Source organism: Ipomoea triloba, chromosome 7 (genome assembly GCF_003576645.1).
Source record: "Ipomoea triloba cultivar NCNSP0323 chromosome 7, ASM357664v1".
Taxonomy (NCBI): domain Eukaryota; kingdom Viridiplantae; phylum Streptophyta; class Magnoliopsida; order Solanales; family Convolvulaceae; genus Ipomoea; species Ipomoea triloba.
The window spans coordinates 22,603,054-22,614,884 of NC_044922.1; the positions used below are offsets into that span (position 1 = coordinate 22,603,054).

The following is an 11,831-nucleotide window of genomic DNA, read 5'->3' on the forward strand; positions in this document are numbered from 1 at the left end:
TCTGCTTTCAGTATAAGGATAGAGGGTTCTGATAATTTGTATTAACTGTTCGTGGGTTTTGATTTCCTGTGTCAATCGGTAATATTTTGACAGTCTGCTTTCAATTCGTTATTTCATCATTTTTGAATTCAAAAATTCTGTTTGAAAAGTTGTTTTTTGATGTAGTGAATTTGGTTAGTTTGATACATTCTGCTGTAACTTGTGAATTCTTGATTGAGGCCTGTGTGCTTGATCATTGTATTTGATGTAGTGAATTTGGTTATTTTGATACATTTTGCTGTAATTTAAGGTAGATTCTTATTGATTCTTTATAATGGGTTGTGTTCTTTTATCATTATTTGTTCAATTTGTTTTTGATATATATATTGAATTGGGATATTTGTTCATTATTTGACTTTTGGTGGTTTTAAGTGTAATTTTTACTTTTGAAATGATAATGACTTTTAGTTATTTGAAGTGGTTCACTGTTATCATGTATACTTTATTGTTTTTGTTTTTGTTTTTTAAATATAAATTTATCTTCTTTTCAAGTATTTTAGTTCAAATGAACTGTATCGATTATTGGACCTATGAATTCTTGATTCTGTTTTCTTGGGCTTTCTTTAAATATTGTTTGGTAAATTCAATTGTGTATCTTTTAGTGTATGTGTTTTGTTTGTGGTATTGATTTATAGGGTTTTGTTAATTCGTAGTAATTTTTTTGTGGGTTATGGAGTTCCTTTATTTATTTATTTTTAAATATTTAATATAGTGAATGGAGTTGTTTTGACAGTATAGAATTTTTTGGTAAGGCCTTGTGTGCTTTGAATATCTTTTATTTTTGGATATATTTAATTGTTTTATTTTGACAAATTGTGCTGTAACATAAGGGGAGCTGTATGGATTCCTTCCTGATTGATTGAGGTCTGTGTGTTCTGTTATTAACTTCAGTTATATTTGATGTAGTATATTGGGTTATTTTGACACATTCTACGGTGAATTCTTATTGATTCTTCTTGTTGGGGCTTTGAGTTCTTTAATCATTATTTGTTCTATTTGTTTTTGATATATTGAATTGGGTTTATTTTGACACACCCCAGTTATTGTAGTGAATTGTGTATGGTTTTCAGTGGTTTCAATTGTTTCTAATTTTTGAAATGATTTTCAGCATTTTAAGTATTCTTTTTAGTTCTTGAAATGATGTTATTTAAGTGTTCTTTTTAGTTTTTGAAATGCTGTTCAGCATTTTTAAGTGTTTTGAATTGCTCTTTTTATTTTTTTAAAGTGATTTTTTGTAGTAAGTCTTTTGAATTCAAGATTTTGTTTTCTTGAGTTCTTTTACTAAATACTGTTGGATTCAATTGTATATATTTTTGTGTATGGGTTTTGTCTATGTTGTGGAAGTGTTGATTTCTAGTGTTCTGTTTATTGTTTATTCGTATGGGTTTTGTCTCTGTTGTGGAAGTGTTGATTTCTAGTGTTCTGTTTATTGTTTATTCGTAGTAATTATTAGGGGGGTTTTGGATTCCCTTTGTTGTTTTTTTTAATATGTATTTGTATAAAGTGAATTTGGTTATATTGATAGTGCGTTAAAATATGATGTGAATCCATATTCATTCTTTTTTGTGGGGCTTTTGTGCTTTTTGATAATTAAGTATTTCTTTTTTGGATATTTAATTGCTTTATTTTTGATGGACTCTGTTTTAATATTAGGTGAATTGTTATGGATTTTTTCTGATCTAGACCTGTGAGCTTAGATCATTAATTGTTCTAGTTGTTTTTGATGTTATTTTGACATATTCTGCCTTAATTTAAGGTGAATTCTTGATTCTTCTTGATGGATCTTTGGGTTCTTTATCATCATTTGCCGCATTTGTTTTTTTTTATTATATATAAATTGGGTTATTTTGACACCATGTTGTGAATAAAGTAAATTTTTCTTTATTTTTCTTCTTTATGGAGGCTTGGTATTACATTGTTTCACCCGCATTTAATTGTCTAGTAAGATGGCTACTCTGTACCTTAATTACTTAAGACATTTAACATAGCATTGCTTATATAGTATATAATCCATGTATGCATGTGGTATTCTCTGGTTTGCCATTTTTTCTTTCATGTACCAGGAATGAGTATGAGAGTATCCATAGTTCACTGAAATCTTTTTTTTTACTAGTTAGACTGTTCGGTTTTTGCGTTAAAATATGTCTTTGTTTATTGTTTACATTTTATTTTCATTCAATTGGTTATGTTAAAATATGTCTTTGTTTATTTTTTACATTTTATTTTCATTCAATTGGTTATGTTGGTCTGCCGAGTGATTAACCTTGGCCTTGAAACCAACGAGAAGAAAATAAAAAAATAGTTTGCCATTGAACTGAAGTAATATTATTATACCTACTCAGTTTCTTATTCATTTTTATTTTGCCATTGACATAAGTGGCATATATGTTTGTTGCTCTCTTAGCCTTTTCTTCAATTAATTAATAATAAAAACACAATGCAGGTTACTCCCTTCGAAATAAGCAAAATCATGTGCAACTGATTCCATAAAAACTCAGATATGCAATGCTATGATCTTAGTGATAACTGGTATGTGGGAGAATAATTGAGCAGTGGACATTGGGAAGTCAACCGACTTTGAACCTAAAAGTCTCTAATTTCATACATACATGCATTTGATCAGACCTTCCATCTATTTATAGCAAATGGAAAGTTTAGTCTACAACTTTAATTTATGTAAGTGAAGTAATAGAACGCTTTGGAAAGTCACAAGTCTACAAGCTAAACATGATAATATCCTTATACAGACCTAGATTATATATATTCTAAGCTTATTCTGGTTGTCTAGCTTACTAGTTGTGTACACTATTCCATTAACTAAGTATCAGGCTATAGAGATTAACCAAAATTAGAGATCATATATGCATTTGACCGTTGCAAACTTATATTTCTAATAGCACGGTGGTGGTGCCCCAAAATCAAGTTGTCAGGCACCGGATTAAAATAACACTATATTATCTATATTGATGAGATGCATTTTTTTTTTCTGCTTACTCATTCACAATGAGGAGGTGGTAGTACTCCAAAATCAAGTTGTCATGCATATTATATTATCTATATAGGTGATAAGTGTTTTTTTTTTGTTTTTTTTTTTAAAAATTGGGTGAGCTCATATTCTGACGGTGGTGGTGTCCCATTATAACTATATATATTGGTGAGTTGTGATAAGTATTGCCACCGCTTTCAACATTACCAGAAAGAGTAGTGTAAGTTTTATGGGAGTTTCTCTAAAATTGGTAAACTTAGACTATAATAATTATGGTGTGTTGCTTTACAATCTAAGCGGGGAATTAGCAGAGATTAATTCCCTTGTATATATGTGTTTGATACAAATTAAACTTTACCTTATTATTAAAAGCCAACAATGAATTGAATCACTTTGGAAGACAATAATAAGAAGGCTTTATCCAATAACACATCCATCCATCCATGATAGATATCTCAAACTTTAGCCATAAAACTGGTTATTATTACTTCTCTGATCCTCAATGCAAAACCATCACTTACCCACTCTCCCAAACTATTCTTCAAAACTCCAGAACTCCCACAAAAAAAGGCTTTGCAAAATTTTTCACTCTTCTTATTTAACCTATTTATTTTACTTTCAGTTGAGGCTTATTTGCAAATTAAAGAAATAAATCCTTAAACCGTTAATTTGTGGGCAGGTCAAGGTAGGATTAGTCGAGGTGAGGGTACTTGTTCAAGTTAGGTGTAACATAAACATCTGACTCGGGGCGGTGATCAACAACGTTGACGCTCATCTGAGTGGATGATATATGTATCCCCCTCTAAATTGCATCGATCCTATATCCAACTGTCGTGGCTCGATTCTGAATCTCTTTTGGCGTGAGTTGGCGGTGGTGGCCATCACCAACCAGGCAATCCGGGAAGTTAAGCTTGGCTCCCGGGCCACGCAAGTAAAAGAGGGCCACGTCGTAGGCCCGAGCAGCAGCCACCGGGGTATAGTAGGAGCAGAGCCAGAGCCTTGTATTCGTATCGCGAATCTCAGCTACCCACTTTCCCCACTTTCTCATACGAATCCCTTTGCATGGATTCTTTTGCTTAGGCCCTCGCTTCTTCTTTTCCGCTCCTCCACCTCTACTAGCTCCAACACCATCTCTGCTACCGGCAGCCATCAAACCAAAACCACAACTCTAATTTTCTTTTAATTTTCTCTCTTAATGTGTATAGAAGGGAAGGGGAAGCGCTTATATACTCTGAAGGGAAGCTGAAATCCAATTATATTGAATGGGAAGAAAATTCTTTTAAAATTTTTATTAGATTGAGAGTATTATCTTTATGTGCAGCGTTATCATGTGAAGATGCGTTAAAAATTTTTCATTAGATTGATGTTATTATCTTTTATATGTAGTGTCATCATCTGAAGTTGTTTTTTAAATATTTTCATTAACTTGACACTATTATCTTTTATGTGCGGTGCCATTATGTGAAGGTGCCTCCTAAGAATAAAACTAATATAGATTTATATGTAGTGACGCACATAATATTTTATATACAAACTTCTAGCTAGTTTCTTAGTATTCATGTTTTACTCACCCTATATATGGTATGTTTTAGTTCATCCATAAAAAAAAAAAAAAAAAAAAAAAAAAAAAAAAGGTGGAAATCAAGTTATATAGGATGAGATTAGAAAATTGTAATGAGATTGAAATATTATCTTTCATATATGTGCCATCGTGTGAAGGTGCCTCGTAAGAATAAAAACGGTATAGATTTATACATAGGGAGGTACGTAATATTATACACGCTACTAGTTTCTTATTATTCATTTTTCACTCACAGCATATGTGGTTGTTTTAGTTCATCAAAAAAAAAAAAAAAAAGAGTGGAAATCAAGTTGATGAGAAAATTTCCATGAAATTGAAATATTATCTTTCATGTGTCATCATGTGAAGGTGGCTTGTAAGGATGAAAATGGTATACATTTATATGAAGTGACGTAGGTAATATTATACACACTTCTAGTTTCATATTATTCATTTTTTTTACTCACGCATATATAGTATGTTTTAGTTCATTCCAAAAAAAAAAAAAAAAGAGTGGAAATCAGGTTATATAGGATGAGAAAAAAATATTNTCAGGTTATATAGGATGAGAAAAAAATATTTCTATTAGTTTGACATGTTATCTGATCTCTCATGCATGTGTCATCATGTAAAGGCGCCTCGTAAGGAAAAAAACAGTATATATACATTTATATGAAGTGACGTACGTAATATTATACACCCTTCTAGATTCTTATTATTCATTTTTTTATTCACCGCATATATGGTATGTTTTAGTTCATTCAAAAAAAAAAAAAGAGTGAAAATTAAGTTATATAGTATGAGAAAAAAAAATTCAGTAGATTGATACCCATATTATCTTTCATGTATCATCATGTGAAGGTGCCTTGTAAGGATAAAAACGATATACATTTTTTTGAACGTACATAATATTATACACACTTCTAGTTTCTTATTATTCATGTTGTACTCACCGCATATATGGGGTCATATAGGACGATGAGAAAAAAAATTCCATGACATATTATCTTTCATGTGTTATCATGTGAATGTGCCTAGTGATTAGTTCAGGGATCAATTATCCAAGTGATCGAGGATAGTTGTTTAGTGTAATGTAAACATCTGAGTTACAATCAATCATGTTTTTATTAACATGTAATCAGCTAGATACCACTTATCATACACTTATTTTGCACTTAATCCGCACTAACTTATCTTTCACATTTACCTTCCAAACAAATCAAAACAAAATTAATATACTTTAAAAGGCAGCCTTCCTCGCGCTATTCGATCATATGTACGTATGCATGGCTTCTTTTGTTTGCCCTAGCTAACGCTTCTTCTTCTCCACTCCTTCGGCTCAGCTCTAACTCCATTTTCTGCACCTACATCCATTAAAGCAAAACTCGCAATTTTTTGGTTCTCTTAATTGTTTGTGTTGATTTTAGTATATTGTGTGTGTGTGTGTGTGTGTGTATATATATATATATATATATATATATATATATATATATATAGAAGGGAAGTGGCCGGAAAGAGAAGAAAAGTAAAAGGAATGTTTTTTCATGAGATTGAGGTAATCATCTTACGTGTGCATTCTGTGAAAGTAGTAGTTCGTGCAAATAAAAATGACTGAATTTTATATACTGAGATTTTTTAAAAATGTAGATAATGACAAATGATTATTGGATGATAGAATTTATTTTCCCAGCGTTCTCAAAGAACCTTATGAAGACAAATATACTGGTATGGAAACAGGAAAATAAAGTTGTACATTCACTAATTAGATAGATAATTCTATTGACTAATTAAGCATCAGGCTATGAAAATTAAAGCAAAATAAACATACATAAAGATGATTAAAAAAAAGAGGATGATTCCAATGCCACCGTGGTGATGCCCCACTTTCATGTTGTCATGCATGTAGATTAAAATAATATTATAATTATGTGATCTTGGTGAGACAGCGAGTTGTAGTGTATTTATTTTTCTTTTTTTTAGCAAACTCGTTTTTCCAATGATTAATGACATAACGTGGTGCCCCACAACCAAAATTTCATGCATAAAAAAAGCTACAAAAATCCATTTATTGCCACGCCCACAACATTATATTAATTAGCAAAAAGCCAAAAAGAGTGTGTTTTAGTTTTCTAGAGATTTCTAAAAAACTTGTAAACGTAGACGGTAATAAGAATTACGCTGTTCTTATTAGCAAAAAGGGTGGTTTTAGTTTTTTAGGGATTTTTAAAAAACTTGTAAACTTAGACCATAATAAGAATTACGGTGTGTTTTTTTTCAATCTATACAGAGATTAGCTTATTAAAAAAAAAAAAAAAAACCTCCCCTTCATCATCTCCACTAATGTCACATTAGGCTATGGATATTAAAGTGAAATAGCAATTGCAATGACAGTTATAAACTCATAGTTCTAGTAACACATTGGTGGTGCATTATAGCCCAGAGAAGCTGAAGTCCTTGCGGTTCGGGAAGCTTTAAGTTGGTTTAAGACTAATTATTTGGATGATGTCATTGTGAAGACTAATGCTGAAGTTTTGATTACAAATCTCAACATGCCGAATCTTTCTCTGATCCTTTCGGTCTGGTTTTAGAGGATATTAATTCTTTACTGTCAAATTTTTAAGATATTGTGTTTCGTTTTGTGCGTATACGGTTGCTCATCTTTTAGCTAAGTTTGCTACTTTTTTTTTAAAGTTAAATTGCATTAATAAACATTAAGAACAAATACAACAAGGTTCAATGGAATGAAAAGTCATTACATACAATCTGACATAGAATTCAATGGAATGAAAAGTCATTACATACAATCTGACATAGAATCAAATTTCCTGAAAAGTCATTACATACAATCTGACATAGAATCAAATTTCCCAGCTAAGTTAATGAAATTTGAATTCGCAGACTGTGTTACATAAAGAGATCAGAGTTTTGATCCTCAAGGAACCTTAAGGCTTCTATCAAATATTTGTTGGTCTTGCCGAGTGTAAACAAGTCTATCTCTGGATAGAAAGTCTTGCATACCACCTGAGTCTTTATCTTTATACTGACGTCCATTGACACATTGTCATCTACTTCGCTCAGGATGAGTTTCACATCAGCCATGACCAATACTTGTCTTATTGCAAAAGAACGAAAGAGAAACCCGTCAAAGAAACGAGAGGGATAAACTCGTCCATTCATCTTTAACCATACCAAATTAAAGAAATTAGGAAAAACTTAACTTTTGTAATTAAAAAATTAGGCTATAAGCTATATGTGGCCTAAATATTTATTATTTGGCCTAGCGTTAGTCAACCAAATTAATAAAGAAATTGAAAAAGATTTAAAACTTGTTGAAAAAATTTGATGTGCAGAGCTTATATTTTTGTCATTGGGATGGACCTATTCATGGTTGAATAAATTTAAAAAATTAAGCAAAATAAAAATGAGTATTTCATAAAAAAATGTTGGGCTATGAAAAATTTTAAAATAACACGAAGTAAATTTTAAGAACTCTTTAACAGATTAAATTTAATCGGTTAAGTTAGCGATAAGTCGACTATTTAGGCGCCATACTTTCTCTCCACCACTCTCACCTGGATCTCTTTCTAGCCTTGTTTGGCAATCACTTATCAAATAGCAGATTATATTAGCGTGTTTGACCAACGCATTGTATCAATGATTATTAAAATAGATATTTAAGTTAACGATTAATATGTAAAATAACTCTAAAGGTACACATATATTTCATATTTATTATTATTATTATTATTATTATTATTCAATACCAAAATAAAATAAAAAGAATTATAAAAAAAAAAAAAGAAAAAGAAAAAGAAAAAAGGTGGAGCCGGTTAAATCTTGGTCTTGCATGCAATTCCAAGGATGAGTGCAAAAATTGGGTTGTTTTCGTGTCCCTCACTCACTCTCATTAGAATCCTAAACCCACGAAAAAAAAAAAAGCTAAAGTTTAAAGCGAAAAGCTGAAAAGGCTTGCTGCTGTTTTCCATTTTCTATACCTAAACTAGTAGCCTTTCCCTTTAAAATGCAGGTAAATGGGAGCTGAGCATAATAATCTCCAAGCTAAGCATAAATAACGTACCAATTCAACTCAACTCAACTCATCAAGGAGAGGTCACCATCAAGAATCCAACTTGGATGGTATCATGGAAGAGTAATGCTCCGATCCACTGCCCTTTTCTTCAATTCATTCTGAATTTCATTTCGACCTGTTTCTTCTTTTTCAACAAAAATCTCATACATATTTACTTTTGGCAGATCTGAGACATATTTTCCCAGAAGAGTCTCCTCCTCCTCGGCCCCGCCGTCGTTCGGGTCGGACACCACCACTAGCGTCCACGTGACGGCGCTGGACGGGCTGGTGAACGTGAACTCGCTCTTCACAGTCGCCGTCTTCGTGGGCCTATCTCTCACCGTTCCTGGGCAGAGAAGCCTGGAGGATCGGACGGCCTGCGACGCCGGCATCGACGTGGTGAAGAAGCTTCTAGTCTTTGAGGTCGTCTCTTTTAGCTTCTTCCTTTTCTCGTCCCTCGTGGCCCAGGGCCTCAAACTCGCCATTAATCTTTTGAACAGCAAAGATGTGGATGAGGCCTTCAGGGCCCATGTCAACTCCAAGGTCTTGAGGCTTGGGATGATGGCTTCTGCTGCGGGCTCTGTTATGGGGTGCTTGTTCATGATGCTTTCTATGGCGAATGTGATCGAGATCAGGCTGGGGATGTTGTCTTGTGGAAGTAAATCTGCGGTTCATTCTGTCTCGGTTTTGGTCGTTTTGGCCACTTCTGGGCTCCTTCTTTATATTTCCACTGCTGTGTATGCTTTTCTGCAATGAATTTGGGACTCTGTATTCTACCACGCACTAGAATTCATTCTCCCTTTCCTGTATCATTCGAATATATTATCATTTATCAAACTCTTTTGTACTCTTTGTATTTCAGAACTATTGTTCTCATGTGGTACACTGTTACAAAACAAAAATACTAGATGTACTCTCAAAATTATACTCCCAACTTTTACTCTCAATTGTGTTCAAATTTGATTGGATGATGAAAAAAAGGAATTGACAAATATTATGGCCCCTTATTAAACTGATCAATCAAAGTATGTCAACTCATATGGAGTAGAAAATGAGAGTGTGAATTGGGAGTATATGTAAAATTACTCGTTACAAAAACACCCGCCTAGGGACTAGGGCCCCTAGACCGAGCCAAATTGCTCCCTAGACATCCGTCTAGGTGCCCGGCCGCCTAGCACCTAACTCGACCAAATGGACTGAGTTAGCGGCAGACTCGGCTGACTAGGTCGACTGGACCGAGTTGACGGTAGACTCGACCGAATTTGGTCAAGTTAACTCGCCCTACTCGGCAGAGTAGCCGAATTAACTCGAGAGAGTTAGCCTTGTTAATTTTTTATTATATTTACTATATTTAAATTTATTTATTTATATAAGTAAGAGAGGTAAGATATATATATATATAAAATATAGTATATGACATACACACGCGCACATGCATTATTTTTTTGTTTTTATAGGTCACCGCTTAGGCACCGTCTAGACTGCTTAGGCGCAAGGCTAGTCTACCGCTCGACTAGCGCCTACGACAACCATGGTATTACACCAAACGATCAATAGCTACAAATCCAAAAATTAAAAAAAAAAAAAAAACCTTTGCCAACCACCACCAATCCCGCCGCCGTTCCGCCTCTACATCTTCTTAGCTTCTCGCACCATTTCCAATATTACTTATCCAATCACAGTCCCGATAAATACCGTACAAATTAAAAGTCCATCACTTTATCTCTATTAAACATACTTTCTCAAACTAAAGTTTTGAAATGAAGTTAGAAACTATATATGATTATTAGCTAATTAGCTAAACCTTAGCTTGTGGAAAATGGAAATCATTTGACCTTGCAGACAGAGTGGTACTCAAATTTGCTTTGTTCATTTGTTATATATACTAGCTGGTGTCCTAATAACATAATTATATGTAAGTATACTCAATAGCTTAGGAAGAATTTTCTTTCGATCTAGTGACTTAGCTTTCATGGTCTAATTAAGCAGTACGTAATGCTTATTTGCCAAAGTGTGTTGAGACTAGAGGAAGATGGATTGGAGGTTGTGCAATCTTGAGAAGCTAATTGAGGTGGTCTGCTTTTCTGCTGGTTTCCCAATTAGTGTTGTCCCTTTAATTTTTCTCAGTCTTCTAAGACAATTTATATCATGAAACAAGGTCCACATGATACAAAAAACTACTAACACAAGATATATACACATAATGTTATATATTTATTTATTTATTTTTCAAATCTGATTTAGGTGCAAATTTTGTGTTCATTGACAAAGAATTTCACAATATAAAATACAAAAATTTATAATATAAGACACTACTAATTTGTTTCAAGTACAGAGTTCATACTTTTAAAGTACAGAATTTCATAACAAAAAACACAAAAACTCACAACAACAGGATTCACATTGCGTTGTGATGTGAACCTTAGTTGATGATATAAGAATTGCTCTTTTAGTATAGTCTAGCCTTTTGCTTGTTGCACTTAGATTAATATTTTTTTTAGGAAATCTAAGGTGTCAATCCAAATTGGTAGGATGAGCGCAAAGCAAATATGGGCCAGTACGGTGAATCCGTATTCGATAAGTTCAATAAAAATTTAAAAATTTTCATCTGTATTACATCTACTAGGAAAAAACTAAGAATAATCCCAGTTGCATGTCCTTCTAAAAAAAAATTAATGGATCTAATGCAATTTGAGAACCAAAAAAAAAAAGAAAGGCAATATGATATTACATATCCTCCAATTTTTTAGAAGTGTAATTTATAAAGTGCATCTCTGAATAAAACTTAAAATCTAAACCAAAAAACGAAATAAAAAAACCTAAACTATAAATATACTAAATCCTAAGCAAGAAAAAGTGAACCGATCAACTAAACTAAAAAGTGAAATCTAACGTGTCAATCCATATTGGTAAGGTGAGTACAACGTGAATATGGGAAGAATCCGCATCCAATTAGTTAAAGACATATTTAAAAAATTTCATCCGCATTACATTCTTTAGGTGTGAAGATCCAAATCTGATATCCAATGGTGGAATTGGGCGGATCAGATAGTGAATTCTAAATTTTAAAAATAAAATAAATTATAATATAAGAATTTAACCATTCAAAAATCAAAAGAAAAATAAGTTTCCAAATTCAAAAAAAAAAAAAAAAAAAAAAAAAAAAAAAAACCAAA

The 11,831-nt window shown here is 32.6% G+C and overlaps 2 protein-coding genes across 2 annotated transcripts; one reads left to right on the forward strand and one right to left on the reverse strand.

Moving 5' to 3' along the window:
- Positions 1-3,827: 3,827 nt before the first annotated feature.
- LOC116024348 (ethylene-responsive transcription factor ERF010-like) lies at positions 3,828-4,175 on the reverse strand. The gene has a single exon (XM_031265242.1). The coding sequence runs from the start codon at positions 4,173-4,175 to the stop codon at positions 3,828-3,830; it is 348 nt and encodes a 115-aa protein (XP_031121102.1).
- Positions 4,176-8,626: 4,451 nt separating this feature from the next.
- LOC116026090 lies at positions 8,627-9,602 on the forward strand. The gene is made up of 2 exons (XM_031267540.1): positions 8,627-8,736; positions 8,841-9,602. The coding sequence occupies exons 1-2, from the start codon at positions 8,729-8,731 to the stop codon at positions 9,409-9,411; spliced, it is 579 nt and encodes a 192-aa protein (XP_031123400.1). The 5' UTR covers positions 8,627-8,728; the 3' UTR covers positions 9,412-9,602.
- The last annotated feature ends 2,229 nt before the right edge of the window (positions 9,603-11,831 follow it).

Excerpts from the sequence above, each read along its gene's own strand:
- LOC116024348 (XM_031265242.1), bottom strand. The coding sequence starts at position 4,175 with ATGGCTGCCGGTAGCAGAGATGGTGTTGGAGCTAGTAGAGGTGGAGGA.